The sequence below is a fragment of the Schistocerca gregaria genome, chromosome 5, assembly GCF_023897955.1.
Source record: "Schistocerca gregaria isolate iqSchGreg1 chromosome 5, iqSchGreg1.2, whole genome shotgun sequence".
NCBI classification, from domain to species: domain Eukaryota; kingdom Metazoa; phylum Arthropoda; class Insecta; order Orthoptera; family Acrididae; genus Schistocerca; species Schistocerca gregaria.
Window position 1 is genome coordinate 303,130,839 of NC_064924.1, and position 19,593 is coordinate 303,150,431.

The 19,593-nt window shown below is 39.2% G+C and overlaps 1 protein-coding gene across 8 annotated transcripts in view; it reads right to left on the reverse strand.

Annotated features, from left to right (window-relative positions):
- Window positions 1-3,719: 3,719 nt before the first annotated feature.
- LOC126273174 (homeobox protein AKR-like) overlaps window positions 3,720-19,593 on the reverse strand; it is an 865,473-nt gene continuing 849,599 nt past the window's right edge. For 7 of the 8 annotated variants that reach the window (XM_049976655.1, XM_049976659.1, XM_049976653.1 and 4 more), the window contains 3 exons: window positions 6,139-6,470; window positions 5,158-5,636; window positions 3,720-5,013 (listed from right to left, as the gene is read on the reverse strand). In XM_049976655.1, the coding sequence (XP_049832612.1) occupies window positions 4,746-5,013; window positions 5,158-5,636; window positions 6,139-6,470 (1,079 nt within the window). In that variant the 3' untranslated portion in view covers window positions 3,720-4,745. Of the gene's footprint in view, window positions 5,014-5,157; window positions 5,637-6,138; window positions 6,471-17,197; window positions 17,286-19,593 lie in introns of those variants that run through there. The other variant, XM_049976654.1, reaches the window with a different exon arrangement.

Below are 19,593 nucleotides of genomic sequence, written 5' to 3' on the forward strand. Positions count from 1 at the left end.
CAATTATTTTTATAGTATTTGTCATTATGTGAACTAAATTTGTAAAATAACTAGTAAAATTTAAGAGAGGCCCTTAATGCACTAATCTTTTCAAGAGAAATAAAATAATTACAACCTATCTCCAAATCCCACCATCGCCCTCACCAAGCTTATGGATTGGATGTATAGAAGATGATGCCCAAGATCAATCGTACAAATGTGCATTTCCATCCTTTAAACTTCTCCACTAACAGGGTGTCAGAGTCTTCAATCTTTGAGGGGTGACCTGGCCACCAAGTAATTTTATGCAGGAAACTATCAACTGAGACATGATTGGGGATGTTAGTGTAACATTAATATTGTGATAACAGTTTTAAAATTCTCAAACAACATATTCCATTGTAGACATTTCTGCTTATCGTTGACTCCTGATGTTCCCACAACCTGGAATGAAAGTGACATAACCACCTTAACAAAAAGCAGTATATAAACTCTGAAAGCTATTCATATTATTTTCTACTTTTAAGCGTTTTTATCAATAGTAACAGAAATTGCAGCTACTGAAGGTAAGCATTGATCATCCTATGTCTCCTTGTGGTTTTAAGATTTTAAATGAATTTGATTCATCACGGCAGTAATTTGTACTCTAACCAATAATATTATGAAGGTGCCAGATAACATGTATATTTAAGTGACAAGTGGACATCTGTTATTTTAGTTATAAATAATTTGTTGCCCGAACTAAGCAACACTATACAAAAGTGAAATTCACCAAAACTGCAATTTGAAAATAACCACTGCACAGTATAACAAATTTTCAGAGATATCTGTCCATGTTAAACTGATGACAAAATCTCACATTATATGTATTACCCATAGGTTACACAAAGTGTTGGATTCAGAAAAAAGGAATATAGTGTTTAACAACCCTTCACAATGTCATCAGAGAAGTCATATTTCTTGCTTTTATGGATAAATAATTTATCTTGCAATCTACACTAGTCACTATATCTTCACTGTTTACATTTCACAATACCTTCTCATATACATATTTGCGATGAAAGTTAATGTCTTCAGTATGTCAATTTGTCATGGCTTAACAGCTTCCAGATTTCAGCATACATCATAATCTTCATGCTATACATCAGTGTTTGTATTACCCATTTCCTGCTAAATTAAAATCGATCTGTGACTACTACACTTAATGTGATTAAACATCTTACACATTTGCTTAACACATTGGCTGCTGCACATATATTGATGTTTCACAGCCATACCAGGGCATCCAGAAGTAAATGCTCTATTGTGACTGCATGGCAGTTTGTTACATATTACAGGCAACTCTTACCCATATGTCTTCTACCCCTTCTTGTTATTTCCATCGTAAGTCTTTTCATAGGCAAATCTCAATTTATAGGTGGTTTATGCATATCATACTTATGCTACGCTGGCTTGCTAAAACCAGTGCTATACAATGGTAAAACTATGTTACCAGAATCTGTTCAAAACCTATGAACTATTAATGAAGTGATAGATCATGTTCCAGTTTCGTGTATGTGTTAATTCCCAATTCACCTGTTCCACTGTGTTGAGCTCACATATGAAACTAATCTCATTTCTCTATACTTTTTTTCCCCTTGATTGTTTGTTAAATATTGAAATTAGGTTTGAAGTATACTACCAAGAGATGACTAATGTGCCTTTGGAATTACATCACTTACAGTTGTGTTCCCAGAATCAGATTTTACTTCACTATTATCTGTATTGTTTTTCCCTTCATGTATGACAAACATATCCTATTTTACTATTATTTTTTGGTGGGTGGTTCCTTCTTGAAAAATATTACCCACTATTACAATGTTTTCCTTAAAATATAAAAAATAAGAAGGAAAACATGTTATTTTACATCCTGCCTGATTACAGAGGCCACCTACTCTGCTAAGTATGCGCCAGATTTTCAATGAGCTTTTGTTTCTGGAATATCTTACAAACATGTATAACAAGCTACTGTTCCATCAGAGACAACCAAAAAATGCAGCTTACCAAAGAAACTTTCTGAAACAAACATTTTTGCAATATGGCTTTACGTATGGCAGTTTCAATTTTCATTGATTTTTCGAGGCAAAAACATGAACAGAGTATCTCCAGCATTGAAAGATTTTTGTAAGTGACGTCTTAGAACTGACATGTTAATGACCTTTGAGGGCCACCGTTGTGTAGTTGGCAGTAGGTCATTTATCCTAAACATGTTTGATTGTCTTTAACGGTTTAAAACTGTTTCTTAACTGGAGGAGAGACAATGGAATTAGGAATAACAGATATAACACTAATTGGAAGAGTGTCTTCTCAGTATTTCTGAAGGTAACTTATCTATGGTTTGCATATATTGTCTGTTAAATATTTGCATGTGAGTGACAAGTTTGATTAGTTACAATGCTATTCAAATATTGGAGTACAGAAATAAATCCAAAATCAGATATGTTTGTAGGAATACGAAGAGCAATGCAATAAATAGACAAGTAACAAGATTACTTGTTCCCAATAAATGGATTTTGGTTACTGTAATTAAAAAGTTTGTTTTTATATGCACCTCATGACTAAAGAAACCCCACTGATAATGAACCACATACATGTCCTGCCTGTTATAAAGTAAGGTCAATATTTCACACCAGTTTGGCAGCAGTATTTTATTACCGATACTTACCTTTTCCAGATCTTGACAGTCATTGTTTTCTGTATAAAAAAAATAAATGCATGTACATACGGGTTACTGTTTACATGACTGCAACAGATGTCTTACAACATTGACACCACTTTTTTATCCTTGTCGTAATCTCCTTTCAATGCTTAGTACATTACAGGAAACATTACCTATCAGCATATTTTATGATATTACATACATTTCACCATGGCTTAATTATAATGGGCAACTCAACTTTACCATACTATTGGCTTTGGTAACAATTTTAACTAAGAGTTTTACTGTTCTCATTCTTTGTTAGTCACACATGAATTTGTGAACTGTGTATGCAGTAAATGAAAGCAGGGGGGCATAGTAAAACATGTCAACACTCTCCAGTGTATGGATCACACACAGCAATGCTTGTCCTTCAGTTTTGTTGAGCATTTAGTTTTCTGTCACTGCCTACCTTGGCAGATGCTCTATTCATTGTCAGTGAAACAGTAAGAGATATGCCACTGATCCAGCTGGGCATTGTGAAGACACCGTTTGCCTACATTTGATAGGAATCACTCACATACAAAAACTGCTGTCGGAATCGACCAAGAGTTTGTTGGTACAGTAAAGACACCCTCCCTTTGACCCACCTCTGGTAAAATCAACACTGAGCAAAAATTACAGGCTTTCTCACTTTATGTGAATTGTTCAGATAATTGTTCTGTACCATTAAAATAGTAGTATTACATTTACGTTGTTATATAGCTAATTATGGCAACTAAGAACTCCAAATAATGCAACTGATTTATTTTATGTGGTAGTAGCTTTGTTTGGGAATACAGGCTGGTTACAGCTCCTGAATTGAAAGGGGTAGTGAGCAGTCACAAAAAACTCTCTTGCTAATTACAATGGTACGTATTCTTTTACTGTAACACATGAGAAAGGGTTTAGTCAAAATCTGCACATCCATGTTTGGTAATTTAAAGATAAATTAAACGAAAGAACTGGGAAAAGGGCTATATGCCAAAGGAAATGGGACAGGGAAAATTAAAGTAACACAGGATTTCTGTATTATTGTCAAGTAACAAAAGCTTCTGCTTTTATTCTACACTACTTATTACTTCATTGTGTCCACAAAATACATATTTGTGTGTCTCAGTTACTGCAGGTTTTATACTTACAATGGTATTGAAAGACCATTACAACAGCACAACTTGTGCAGTAAATCACAAGAACAAAAAAAATCAAACATCCTATTCCCAACACAAATAAAATCATGAACATAACTGTTTTAACACATAATTGCAAAAAAGATCTTAGCTACTTCCAGACCAGTTAGATGAGGCACAAATGGTATATTCAAGTTAATATTCCATGACTTCAATTTGGGCAGTTAACTGTAGCTGGTGTTTAAAGTATTTTTGCAAACAAAAAATCAGTTAAAAATTAAGGAAGTCGATTGGAATGATTTAAAATTTCATCCTGAATCAACTAGAAATTGCAAAAGTTGCTTTTTCTTAGAAATGTCTGGATTTATCATACATTAATCATTGCCAGAAAAAAATCATCAGGTTAACAACCATTGTCAATTTTAAATATAAAATTCAATATCTTAAAATGTTCCTGGCAGTGTGTGGTCAGTAGCATGTCTTCCCTGCAACCTGAGATGAAGACACAGTAACTTTACTAATCAGTGTTTGTACATTTTACAAAAATTGTAGGCAAAGTCCACTCAACAGTCTGATATGAACAACAAGGCACAGTCTCTGCTATTCACCACAACAGCAATTTGTACCGCACTAACAGTCACAATCACTATGAAAACAGGCACACTTAGGACATTAATACTATACTCAGTCCAAGTAGCATGTTCTTGAGCAAATAAGGCATCCCAAGTACACCATGTCTGCTTCACTGTCTCGAAAATAAGTCATTATTCTGAGAACTAAGAACTGTACAAGAAAATAAATTCCTATAACGTATCACTGTACTCCATTGTTATCAGGTGCTGTAATCACAATGAATATTCTTGATCTGTGACTCAACAGCCAAATGTTTCTGTTGTTAAGTTACAGGAATTATTCTCTTGCTATGCTCTAAGAGCAAGTGCACGCTGTTCTTGCTCCGAAACAAATATCGCTGTGTTCACCAGGAGGTACAAACACGAGAACTCTGGATCATTCTCATCTGGAGGTGTTGGTGGGGGTGTTGGGTCTGTATGTGCAAAAGTTCCCCATGAACCTGCACGTTTGTCAGTGGGCTTACTTTCTTTTGATGATACATAATGATGAGTGTCATTCCTACAACTGCCATCAGAGTGCCTGACAACTCTGCTGACATCTGGTGCTGGGTGCTCCCTGTTAACAGAACAATTTATTTAGTTAATCAGGAACTAAAACCATTTAAATATATTAATTCTGTCAGCAAGATATGTAAATACAGTATTTCAAAGTAAAGTTCAGCACATAACATTCACAGAGATAAATGCAAAACATGCTTACCCTCCTCGAGCAACTGGATGGGTAGTTATGTTCTCTTTGGTATTGGTATCTTGTTCATTGTAGTGGCACACAATTACACTCTGCCACGACTGACTCTCCTGGCGGACACCCCGTCCGAGACCACTTTCTTCTTCACTCAGTGAACTACTTTCATATTCGTGTGGGCTTGCACTGTCTTCACAATGATAACCCAGAGTGGCACCTTCTTCATAATCATGATCATAGACTGCTGGTCTCTTGGCCGGGTTACATGTGTTTGCTACTACCTCTGCTGCTGATGGTACATCCCCCCAAGACGCAGAACAAGAAGTTGAATTGCCAGAATGAATACTGCCATTGGTGACATTATGGTGAGTATGTCCTCCGGCAGACAGCTTCTTCCCTCTTCTTGATATTGTATAATGCTGAGGATCATGCCCTTCACTTCGAATCATGTCAGGAAGAATGCGACGTCTTGCATTGATGAACCAATTGCAAACCTACAAAATATAATTCATAAGCTGTAAATTTTGCAGACCTTACGTATCAAGTCTAGCACAGTGAATTTTACTCCTTTTCTAAATATTTTAAACCTCAGAATTAGAATGCAGTCTTGTGCCTTATGTGTTCGTGGCATACATCCTATTAAACAAGAAAATGATTATCTTCCAGAACCATGGAGAGCATCAAAGGTCCACTTTTTTAAATTCCTTACTGCCAAGTGAGAGCATTCTCCGCAGTATTGACAATTCACTACTACTGCACAGAAATACCTAAAGGCAATACTATTACAAATTCAGGAAGAAAGCATTCACAGAACGTATCGTATGAAAAGTCTTTACCACAATCTTTAGATTAAATTTGAAGTATTTCAATTGCAACTAAGAAACATATGGAAAAATCAACAAGTTTTGCAACAATCACTTATTACCTAATTTAAGCAAATTATTTGCAGTAAGAGATAACCACTATAAATATTACATACACTACAAGTTAACTAACCTGGAGAACTGTGAGATTAGCTTCTTGTGACAGTTGCAACTTTTCGGCATCACTTGGATAAGCATTGAAACGGTGCTCAAACAACCATTTCTTCAAAATTCTAACAGAATGTTTTGGCAAGTTGCCACGGCGTTTCCGGTTGGCTGGACTGTTCTGTTGTGTATGGTGGTGATGTGCACCACTGCCTATGGTTGGTGAGCCACCTCGCTGGACTTGGCCAGTCTTAGATGGTCGACTTGCACTTCCACTGCTTTCAATAGCCATTCCAAATTCTGTATCTGATGTTGAATCCTGGCCATCAACACTGCTCGATGACGGAATCCTCTTCCGAACTGCAATAAAAGTTTTAATCATTACTTTTGTTACTTGCTTTAAGACCAGTGTATGACAAAAATCCAAAGTGGACCAGAGTAAAACAAAATATCTCACACATAGTAAGAAGAAGAAGAAACATACACTGGTTTATACATATTATTGTTAATATGAGAGCAATGTTAAATGTCTTCAGATAAAAAATTACTATTACCGTACTCTATTTTGGAAACTGAATATTACTTTATTTCAATCAAGCATGTTTCACCTAATAGTTGATCGCATTTTCTATGTTATAAATGTAAGTACTTAACAGTAATTGTTACCTACTATAAAAATACTGTTTCAAACTAAAATATTTAACAGAAAATAATTACTAATAGTCACTTCATTTGCAAATCACTGAGAACACCTTAAATAGGAACCATATATTTGTTAGGAAATAAGAGGAAATTCAGTAAGAAGAGTACTTATGTGAAAAAACAAAATGTAAAGAAAAAGTAACGAAAATAAAAATATGGGAGGGGATGTATTTGATTGGTAACATTTTATTTTAAACATGAAACTACTACTTGCACTCCTATTGCATCTGCAACATGGTACTTTATCAAAACAACTGCATTTTAAAAATTTCACGAACGTACGGCTCGGCTAAGTATTGTCTACAGTTACTTCCTCTTTGACAGCCTTTAAAGACAAGCATGGCGCGGATTGGTATTTGTGAAAATTTGACGAAAAAATATGTCTGCCTGCTCCTGATATTGACTAAACAGTATTAACATTCAACATATTTCATTCATTTAATGTTAGTCGAATTTATAGCGAAAGTCCGCAGTTCGTGACGGGACCAGTACCAGGTACGAAGTTAGCTATCATCGATCCCCTGACCTTTGGGCGCAACGACAATCTCTCCTGCACCCGCCAATCCACCCCTAAATATGCAGTTAATAAACTCATATTGCTGATACGTAAATGTCTGTTGTCCTCATCGATAAAACTGAATGAATACTGAGGTTCAAACTACAGTTGCAGATTGCGCGTACATCGTATATTGTCATCAACCTTGTTGAAATGCAACTGTTTTCTAATCCAATGCTGGAAATATTCAGAACTGCCGTTATTAACTGGTAAAATAAGCCTGTTCCAGCAGTCGCGACTAACTTCATCGTAAACAGCAGATGTACGTGCTGCATAGAATCAGTTGTTGCTTACTGTTCGATCATCGTAGAAACGCTGAACACTTCCTTCCTACAACATGGGAATTTTATACCACCGTCATAACCGCCAATATTTCGTTCGACACTGCAAAAACAGAAAGGCTATCTCTATACTAGAATAATAAATGTTAATAAAAGCTGTTCCTAAAAACAAAAAGGTACATCTGGTTTTGGACTTTAATTGAAGGTGTAGTAGAACGGCGGCTTAATTATATGGCGTTCACATACGAAACGTTCTTAGTTTAGTCCAACCGTCATTAGAGGGACCCATGTGAAAGTTAACCCCTATGTCACAGGTGTGACCGCAGCGGTTACACATAACAGCATGCCGTACCGTGGCACATAGACCACTTGCATTAACCCTATTCCTTCTGAAGTGATCTAGTTGCTCAGAAAATTTCTTCTAGATCGTAGCGATGCGACATCAACCAGCGTAAACCATATGAAGGCTGACTTGTTACAGAGGGTATTTTTTCAGATAATTTAATCCAACTGACTAGACAATGTTGCATTTTTACCAACTTTGACAGCATACATGTTTTATTTCCTTTCCGTAAGCGGCCAGTAAAGTCAGTGATTAACAAAATATGCTGAATTTTTTTTTTTGTTCTGGTCGTGTGGCTAAAGTGAACGGTGCGACGACAAGGGTTCATGTATCAGAAACCAAGCACATGGGGTAAAAAATTTGTCTGTTACTCTTATTGCTATGTCGAGTACGTGGTATACCCCTACCAGCCATCAATTTTTAAAAAATCACTAATTTGTTAAGGCTCAGTGCCAGATACAGTTTTTCCACGTTTCATGAGGCTGTGTTATATATTTCGCCGCCACTAACAGAATGGCATTGCAAGTTAAAATTTATACTATCAAAATGTGCACAGTACGTAACATTTTCTAGATGTCGGCATTATTTTAGAACCTTATAATCTGAAAGTAACGTAATCTCATCGTTACTCTTATTAATGAAAGTTTGAACACTAAAATATTAGAAACTAAAATGGAACTTATCTTGCATCTAACCTTTCGGAACACAAAGGATTGAGAAAATAACGAACTTATCACAAAGCACAACAAATATGTAATATTTGATTATTTTGAAACCTTTAGTTCAGATATAGCGTACGTCCGGCCAAATCTTTCATACGAAACTGACCATGTCGCAAACTAGTTTCTCCTAAGCCTATCAGCCAAGACCATTTTTGCCCCTGCCCTAAGGTACGTAACGCGTCTTTGCTAATTATGACTACGGCAGGGCGTAAAGCACGAGCAAAAGTCCAGTATTTCATTGACAGAGTAAAGGCTTCAAAGAAGGCGACTGTATCCAAGATCTAACCACCGCTAGAAAAATTTAACAACCGCTATATGCATATATCAAAGTCGTGTCATCGCTTTCACTTTCTATACTCAGTAAATGCCTTGCAAACATCAAAAACAATGCTTTCCTACGATATTACACTTACGTTCTCCCAATAATGTTTCAAATAACATTATCTCACAAAAACTTCTGAAAGTGAATTAATGCGTAACAATGATAGACTGCATACTTGTTAGTAATGTGGAAGTACTTCTTTATTATCTACATGATTAGCGAGCCCCGCAATCCTTCGATTCCCTCTCTCTCTCTCTCTCTCTCTCTCTCTCTCTCTCGCCTTGTTTATTGCCACTGTAAAAAACCTTCATTGGGAACTGAAGGCGTTTAAATATGAGTGGGTACATCGGTTGAGATCGTTGGTATACGGTAGTTTCAGTCATGGTATTTCGCTTAGTAATCCTACCCGTTCGCAGATTAAAACTAAGTTTCGGACGGTTCGGGTTCTATAATAGAATTCTAATCATACGCCAGTAAGCCGCAATTACATCTTTCTTGTTTTCTGTTAAAACTGACGGTGTGGAAGTTAACAGAACAGCACGTTATTTACTCCACGTATTTTTCTTTCTGGCTGTTAGTTTTTAACAGAAACCTGTACATTGAAACTTCCTGGCAGATTAAAACTGTTTGCCGGACCGAAACTCTAACTCGGGACCAAGTGCTCTACCATCTGAGCTACCGAAGCACGACTCACGCCCCGTCCTCACAGCTTTACTTCTGCCAGTACCTCGTCTCCTACCTTCCAAACACAGTTTTAATCTTGCCAGGAAGTTTCATAGCAGCGCACTCTCCTCTGCAGAGTGAAAATATCATTCTGGAAGCCTGTACATTGCCATTAAAAAAAAAGAAAAATTACAACCTACGTCCGCCTGAATATTTTAAGACTACCATGCAATAATCAGAAGTAAAGTGGCCGACAACTTTTCCCACATTTTTGATAGCAGCATTAACAACGTCTCGTCTTCATACAGTAGTGTAGATTTCTGTTTGCAAAGCCTACAGTAAATTCAGCGCAGGTCTGCCACCTGACAATCAGTTCATTTCCTAACGAATAACCTTTCAGCTGTACCAAGCCACTTTAAATAGTAACTATAGTGTCTGGTCGCCACTTCTCCATGTTGGTCTCTGGTATTCGCCGGAACCTGGAGAAGTGGAACCACACTGTTTAATGAGGCTACAGCGGATTCTCTCATCACTCTGCCTCAAGAACATATTGTTACGAAAGGGCTGGCGAGGACACTAAGAAAAATTAGAAGGCTAAGCCTAACCTGATCACTCCCGGACTTCCATGTGGTGGTGGTGGTGGTGGAAAACTGTTTGTAAATCAAATCACATGCGTTGTACAGAAGACAATGCATCTTTAAATCTTCTCCTGGTGTTACAATGTCTTTAAAAAAAGACATTCTGTGAGCAGGAAAAACCATCAATACTATCCAACACCCGAAGTACGAATTAACGTTGACTTACTGAAGGGATTTTAGGTCTTTCTGTCATTGCCTTTTCCCTTTACTCGATTGGCTTTCCTGATCATGCGGTACCATCTATCGAGCTCGTAGGCATCCTCTTCACTAATTCTTAGCTTCTTCGTATCACTTTCGATTTCCGTCAACTAACTGGTTTGAGGTATTCTTCTCCTTTCTTGTAGACATAGTAAGACATTTCTTCGCGACATGGTTATCAGGTTCTCGTGTTGTGAGACCCTACTATCACAGTCAGGATTGAGTGTGTTTCCATTTGATGATGATTTTAAAACTCTAAGATTGCACTGCGCATGTTGTCTTGCAATGTTACTACTCCACCCCCCCCCCCCCCCCCCCCCCCCATCGTAACATGCGCATTTCTGTTGCATGGAGTTTCTGTTATTTATTTACTGATGCCACACTTCAATGCCAATACATAAGCGCTGGTCTTAACAGCAGTTTTATAATTTTTGCTTCCCGAGTCCCAGGGTACTCCAACATACCGATTTAGATTTCTTGGATTCTTTTCATATTTTTGCATTTATTAGCAGTGTTCCTGGAGTGCACCTGAAATGAGAGTGCCACATCTGTTAGTGTGCCGGCAAAATCAGACCTTATCACTGCGTGTGTTTGAACAAATCACTGGTCAGAACGAGGTGTTTTGGGTTATTTGAATTACTGCTACTGGTACTTTAATTATTATATGCTCGAAATACAAGAGCTACATTTAAAGCCTCAAGAAAAAGCAACTAAACAATTTGCTCGAACAACGAATCAATCATGAGCACCTCGAAGACTGGTTCTCGTTATCACGTCTAGAAACTCTACTGATTGGATTGTGTGTGAGAAAGTAAGTGTCGATGCACGAAATTTTGAGCAAAGTCATGCTTTGTCCGTAGTACGGTAATGAACACTGTCCATTTTGAAGCTCTATGGAAATTAACTGAGCGTTTACAGAGTACCGGCGTTAACGCAGTGCAAACGGACGAGCCACGCACCACGGGAGTGTCTGGTGTTTTTTCGAGTTACAGTCGCCGATGGAGCCAGCTTGTTCTTAACGAAGAGATCCAATAATTTCCAGTGATTTGGCTATTGCTCCCAAGAAATTGACAAGGGTATATAATGTGAAACTGACAAGGGTATATAATGTGAAACTGACAAGGGTATATAATGTATATACATATTTACTAATCGCGTAACTCGGGGCACTCTCACCAGGTACCAGTTGCAGTTGAGCTAAGGGCTCCCAGGGGGGGAACTGAACTTCGAATTCCAAAGTATTGTTGTGGTCTTCAGTCCGAAGACTGGCTTGATGTACCTCTCCACGCTATTCTATTCTTTGCAAGCATCATCTCCGAATAACTACTGCAATCACATCTTTTTGAACGTTCTTACTCTTACCTCCAATACTAAATTAACGATCCCGTGATCTCAGAATGTATCCTTATCTCAATTCTATACAGTACTACAACATTTTACATGATCTGTCCATTTAATTTTCAGCATTCTTCTGAAGCACGACATTCTGAAAGCTTCTACTCTTATTATTACTGGTTATCGTCCACGAGTCACTTCCATACAAGGCCACACTCCAGATAATACTTCCTAGCACTTAAATCTATAATCCATGTAAATAAATTTCTCTACTTCAGAAATTCTTTTCCTGCCATTGCCCGTCTACATTCTGTATCATCTCTACTACACCCTACACCCTACTTTCATGACACTGTCCATTGCAATCAACCGCTCTTCCCAAGTTCTTGGTCTCTGACAAAATTACATTGTCATCGACACTTTATTACTTCTCCCTAAACTTTATTTAATGCCTTCCCCAAATTTTTCTTTGGTTTCCTTTAATGCTTGCGCAATGCACAGATTGAATAGCGTTGGGGATAGGCTACAATCACTCCCTCCCCAAACAGTGTTTCCTTTTCATACCCATCGACCCACAAAACTGGCGTCTGGCTTCTATAGAAATTGTAAATAGTCTTCCACTCCTTGTATTACCCTGTTACCTTCAGAATTTCAAAGAGTGTATTCCAGTCTACATTATCAGAAGCCTTCTCCAAAATGCTGTCAATCTGCTCATTAAGAGGCATAATCGTATGTTCCAAGTCTAACACGCCAAGACAAGTTTTACAGCTAGAAACTGCGCAGGAGTCCTGACGCAGCAGAACTCCCGACGCGCTAATATACCGACTATATGCCATCAGTATTTGAAAATAACACATTGGCTGTTCCCAACAAATTGTACATAGAATTTCAAACCTCTCCTGAACTTTTCCTCACTTACACGCTTAACGACAAAAACTTAAAATACAAATTCATTTTTAGCACAATGAAAAGTTTGAAGCTGTTTTACCACGTGAGCTAAATTATTTGAAGAGTCATGATTTACTCGTAATGTATAAAACGACATTTCATTCTTTGTTTCCTTCTATTGCATGCAATATTGTTTGGTCCTCCAAGAACAGGTATAATCTCAGGGGCTCTGTGATAATTGGGGAACTGCTGCTCCACAGTGTTTAGAGACATCATTATCTTTGTTAAAATGGGAGGCTATCTTGTATCGGCGACGAATTTGGCGGAAAGGCCTCTTCCCATGCAACGCAATAATCCGTACCATTAGTTTCAATCTGGTCCTGTTGCGTATGTCTGTACGGTTGTATGATCCTACCCCTTAAACCCTTGCCAGTTCTGCTGTCTTCATGAGCAAAAATTAGAGTATATGGTTTCCCTTTTAAATCCGGCCACAAATACCACTGCTTTTCCACATTTCACATGACAGGCGGTGTTAGACCTTTAAATCCAATAACGGTAAATTACCGCAGTAACCAACTGATGTAGTGCAAAGTACGCAATACTTCGATTGTATTTGAGGGAATGCAGAATTAATCAGTCCCTACTTGTGCTGTAGCTACTGGTCTATCAACAGTGAATAATATCTGGTCATGTAACGAACCGCGAAGGAACTTTATTTCACGCGTGGCATCTAGCTGCACTGGACAACCCCACCGAACCTCCAGCGCCGGGCTGGCAAAGAGTCAACCCAACCGCCGAAATTAGGAGCGCCGGTACTCGCATTCGCCGGCGCGTCATCGCCGCCACACAGTCGCACACGCGGAAGCAATGTATCCCTGCACAATGTCAGTCACAACCATTGCTGATTGCCATCACTACCCGTTCAATCGTTACAGACTTTTACCTTTTAATTAGGAGATTGTCATGTTCGAGTGCCTGGATAAACCTGTCACCTAAGTAAAATATAGTTTCAACTGGAGTCATTTTCTGCTTCTCTCATATTACAATGATGGTTTGCTCACGTGTCTGCGCTCGAATTTACACAACAGGAGTGCTGGAATTTATGTACGTCCATAGACGAATACAGACAAAAATACGTAATTTTCAGGGTTTCCCTACAATTTTATTTCTTTTCATACCCAAAACTCATTTGAGAGTTCATTTAACATCGGTAGCTGCAGTGAGGAATTGTGCTACGTTTTTTCACACAGAAGTCTAACAGCGGTCTTATCCGATTGGCCTGATTTGAAGACCATTTGATCAAATACCAGGACATGCTGGAAAGCAATGCCTCTTAATTTTTTATGTAAAACTCAAAAGATTTTTAAATAAAGGTGTAGAAGGTTAATAAAATGTTTTATTTTTCATATCTATGTTTTTTTTTCTCAGTGCCGTCACCTCGGCGACGAAAACACTTCGCCCAACGTTTTGATCAGTCACTGTAGAATGGCTGATTTTGTTGGCAATGACAGTGAACCAAGGCGTTGTCAGATTGCAGATAGCATTCGTATGTGGTCTGGCACCATCTTACTGAAGGAGAGGTTGCTCCTTGTGTGGACGGTTATAAACACTATTACGGCAGGCTGTTTGTGACGCACTAAGATACGTTACACAGCGCCATATTAAACGCCACAATTTGGAGCGCTCTAGCGGCAGAGGTTGCAACTTGCGTCAACGCGACGGGAAAGTCGACTGAGTAATGTAAGTGACGTGTGATACCTCAACCGATGTTAAGGACAGATCTGACAATTCGGAAGCATTACTTTACAGCACGGCCTCTTGTACAATTCTGCTGAGCCACTGTAACAAAATGGGCAACAGCAACAGCTAGCAATAGAAGTGGTCTTGGAATCCAGACAAATATACGCTTAGTATTTTTTTTCTCCTTTCACATTTTTCTTTTCAGACCAAAACATACATATTCATTAAAAGTTCTGCATACAACAGCATCAGAGGATAAGTCAAAAAATTATAGGATAGGTAGTCATGTCGAGATGAAGTCGAAAACGAAACAACATATCCTGTTTTCTGTAACAATACTGCAACTAACACGAATCTGCTTTCACAAAATAGTATATCAAAGTATGTGATATCTAAAATAAGAAGAATTGTGGGAAAATGCCCTAGAAGCCCCAACAAACCCACTTGTGTGACTCTTCCATCAGTAAAGCCTTGTGAAGCCTAAACCAGAATACAGTGTAATAACATCCAAGAAAACGGAGATGTTCAGCTGACGATACCTCTGCCCCAGAAGTTGGACGTAGCTGGGAGTCGCGTCATTTGTCGAAGCTTCACAGGATCAGTGCTCAGTTACACTTTTCCAGCTGGGCCTGTATTCAATGGTGTATAACGAGTCCTCACCAATGCAATGTTACTTGTTTATAAGAACACATCTAAATATTCGTGAAAATGATGCTGCTTCTTTTAAGAGCATTTGGAGCAACACCAGCCCGTAACGATGTGGGTAGGCAGACTTTCTGTAGCCAGGCAACTCAGACCAACGTCCATCCCTCATCTAAAATTCCAATGGTTCGCCGTCAGAAGACAATTTGAGTTTCAAAACGGGTCGTTAGTTTGCGTCACGGCAGGGATACAGACGCTATCTCCAGAATAAGACAGCGACGAGTCGCGCACTTTGTCCGCTACAAGTCCGATAAGTGTCGACGCACGGCCTCCAAGTCCTCTCCTCACCGTTAAGTAGTATTCACTGCTGTGCATCAATTGCAACGCATGCTGCCAGGTTAGAGGCATATTGGACACTTAAGTATCAGCTTGTCCACCATGTTCTGCCAACCAATAACAGACGAACACAGCATGAAACCAGAGGCACTGCCACGTCCCTTATCAGGTCAAAATTATGTCAGAAGGCACGCACGGTATCCATACTATACCTTCTATTCAGTGCCGTTAGCGGAGAAGCATTACAGAGATTCACCGGTCTCAAAATTATAACGGTGAATTCCATAAAGCTATGCTACAGATGAGCAAATACATTATAATGTCATCCATAGGGTTAAGAGCTATTGCAAGGTGTGCGCTCCAACGCTGTGTGTTCCAGTTTCTGATTCTCATACCCACAATATGTTAGTTGTACGGGCATATATCGTTCTGCTGAGACGGATATGGTATCGCTTAAGATGCTGATCACTTAAGTGCTAATGAGGGCCATTCTGTTCTTGAAGATAGCGGGAAGAGAGTATTAAAAAGAATTGCCCCTAAGTATCCCGTCGATTTCATTAGTGGCGGGTCACAACATCGGGATGTTCAGTGACTTGAAATTAATTTGGCTGCAATCAACTAAAATGCGCCTCAAATGACGGATGAAAACCACAGAAAACTAAACTGCGACTCAACAAGTTTGGTAATCACTGCGATGACAAACGCCAAAGTCACGTAAATGTTAAATTTCGCCGGCTCATTGACGTAGTCCTCAGTTTTTAAGACAACGCAATATCAAAAGTTCTAACTATCTTATACCTGTTACGTCTCGAGCTTGAAAAAACTATTTCGTTCTCTTGATCACCGAATTTCCCGACTATGACCAATTACGTCTTTCCAACCTTTTCGAAAATCAATTGTGCTACGTGCCTTGTGTAAAATCTGCCTTCAACTGGGAAACTGCCATTGAGGAATTTCGTTAACAGATATTAATCGAAGTTTGGAACATACCAGTAGGCTTCATAATGTAGGTCTACAGACTTTCGTGGGCTTAGACACTGAGGGTAACATACTTGTAGGCTGCTAGGCCGCAGAAAATTTCTTTTTAAATTTCTTCTAACACAATCGACGTAGCTAATCGTGGACACCAGATCCGTAGTACGACACCAGCAGACGGGGTCGAAAAGTCGTTTGTGCAAGAAGAAATGTGGATAGGACCATGATGCGCTTTAATAACGCGGAAAATTCTAACTTTGAGTTATCATAATATCTTCATTAAGGGTTCCACCACTGTAACTGAAAGTATTGTAAACAGATAATTAGAACCAAGTAAGTCCGTTACGCGGATTATCATCAAAGTATTATGCCTAGTTCGTGGTTAAAGCACAGTCTGCTGCATGCGCATCACACTGCAGAAGTTACATTGAGCACACAGGAGTCGACGATATGCACAAGTGTGATCTCCCTGAAGGGGAGAGAGTTACATAACATTTCTTATTAGAATAGGCAACTTATTTCATGTAGCGTGGTCGACAGCAGATACCAACAAAGAGATGGGGCATCTGGGAACTTAAGTAGGGATACCTCTTGAATTCGGGCAATCTTCTCTTCTAAGTTGGCAAAATGATCGATCTGTCGCACTGTGCTTATAAAAGAAAAATTTAGAATATTACACACTACACCTCGTAACAATTAGTGACGAATCCGTTTCCAGCAGGTTTCTTAGAAAACTCAGTAAGCACCTTTTTTTGGTGGTCCTGAGCAATCATCTCCAACCGCAATAGAGCCAAGAGCATCAACTAAGATAAGCAGCATGCCTATCAACTTTGCACCTACTGTACATCATAGTATCGCGAAAAGCTATAGCACAACTGAAAATAAGAGCTCTGGATACCGGTGTTACTACCTGCAAGCGACAAGTAAAGGAGACGTGTTTGTAGAAACCTTTATCTCCCGCCAAGGTGGTCTGCGAGATAAAGGCGGCGCCAAACCTGGAATATTTATCTGACCGTACGCTTGTCGCCCCCTCCCCCGAAAAGAAGCAGTATTAAAAGTGAAGCGTGTCAAATTGAAAACTTCATTTACGACCTGTACAAATCGCATCAATAAATTCATTCGCACTTATGTTCCTCGGCGTGACTAATGTCATGGTTACTCTCTTCAGCGTAGCCGCAAGCTGCTCCCCTGGGGATACACATCGGCCTTCCCCTTTCTAAACCAGTCCATCCTTATACCACCTGTTCTTCACGAAGAGAAGCTGTACGCCAAACAACGCAAATGAGACCGCCGCGTGAGCTGCACCTTAGCGCAGTGAGCACCCGTGCTAATTGTCGTAATACAGTCTACACACTGCTCCCACGGCTTCTCACTGCACGCCGGTGTCTCTTCAGAAGAGCCTAAAGGCTGCAGCTACTCTGAAATGCGTTAGGTACTGCGATATCACAAGAGACAACAGTTAATACTAGCTCTCCATGACAGCGAGACCCCTCTCAACATCTGTATCGCGTATTATCAGCAAACAAGAAAATCGCTGATGGAATGCAACCAAATTTAGCCATTCTCTAAACCTTAGACCATAGCGGACACATTATTACGTAGTCCTTCCGCGACTCCTTAACTAACATTTCACTTACTTGTGGCACTGATTGTCAAGTAGGCGAAGCAAAGTGCAAATGAATGACTGTTCGATAACAAATGTAAAACTATATCACTGCTTTATTTCACAATGCTTCATTCACAGAGAAAGAGGCTTTCACTTTTTGCCTCTAAAGTCTTGAGAGTTCCCCTTAACGTCACAGAAGTGTGTCAACCATATCTGTCAAGACTGCCAAGCTTAATGTAGTCTCGATAAAGTAACAAGTTACCTTACTCAAAGGTCTACGACAATACCAGAAGAAAATTCCGGCAAGGCTACGTTCAGTGTGCTGTGTTCGGACGTACAGAGTTACATAATACCAAATTTGTAAAGCAACCTATTGGCGCCGGCGAAGAGAGGCAGCCAAGTGTTCTATCAACTTGTTGAGAGGACGGACGCCCTATCTTATCAGCTCTTAGGAGCTGCGAACTTCAGCAAACAGACGACAGATAAGAAACCACCGAGGAAGGTGCTAACCCTGCAAGCACAGTCAAACAAATCAAGGCTATTTGCTGACCGGCAGTGCCTTCGGGGAAAAAAAAAAAAAAAAAATGCTTGCCATTACTCATTGTTACCAAAAATATTGCGAGCGATTGTCCACACACACACACACACACACACACACACACACACACACAGCTGTCAAAAGTCATGAGCGGCGATAGATGACACTACCCGCCATGGCCTGGCAGGAGACAGCCTGTCAACTCATTACGTCACTTATCACACGGTCTAGTAGCACTCAATGTGGCTATAAAATAGCATCCAAATTCAGTGTGATCGTGTGTGGGAAGTGTGTATTCACTAATGTTAAAATCAGTATTAAATGAATATCACGAAGCGTTGCACGCCTATGTCAGTAGATATAAAAATATATTGTTAGTGTTCACTTTATTACAACAACATTTTAATGAATTTTTAAGTTCGTGCCAACATGTCTATCGCTAGAGGCCGACCATTACACAGGACTAACATAAATTATGGAAAAAATCTCTAGCAGACCAGATTAACTTTGGGAAAATAGAGAAAAATCCTGGCGCCGGGAAGAAACGTCAAGTCGTACCAGATATAAATGAGACGTTTGGCGGATTGTAATGCCTCCTGGCAAAAAATGTTAGTATTTTCTCGTGGAATTTCATAGGTTTTTTTCCAGACACTTGGGAAATTTGTTTGCCCATACGTTCCATCTATGCTGTCTTACACCGCCGAGATTTACGTTCACTAAATATGAGAAAAGATCAAAAACTTATTCTAATCTGACGTCGATTTGATGCAGATCACATCGTACAGGTTCATTTGGCACAATTTACTTCCGCTCCAATGGTTCATAGGTGAGTGCAATCCTAAGCTTGTAGAATATGCACAACGCGTTTTCGCTCATGAAACGCTATGTACGCTCTAATGACTATACTCATATTACGCTACTACAGTCTTTGCGTACAAAGACGTCGTAACAGACATCTTACTACGCATTAGTTAGCCAAGAACGTAACTGGCGAGGAT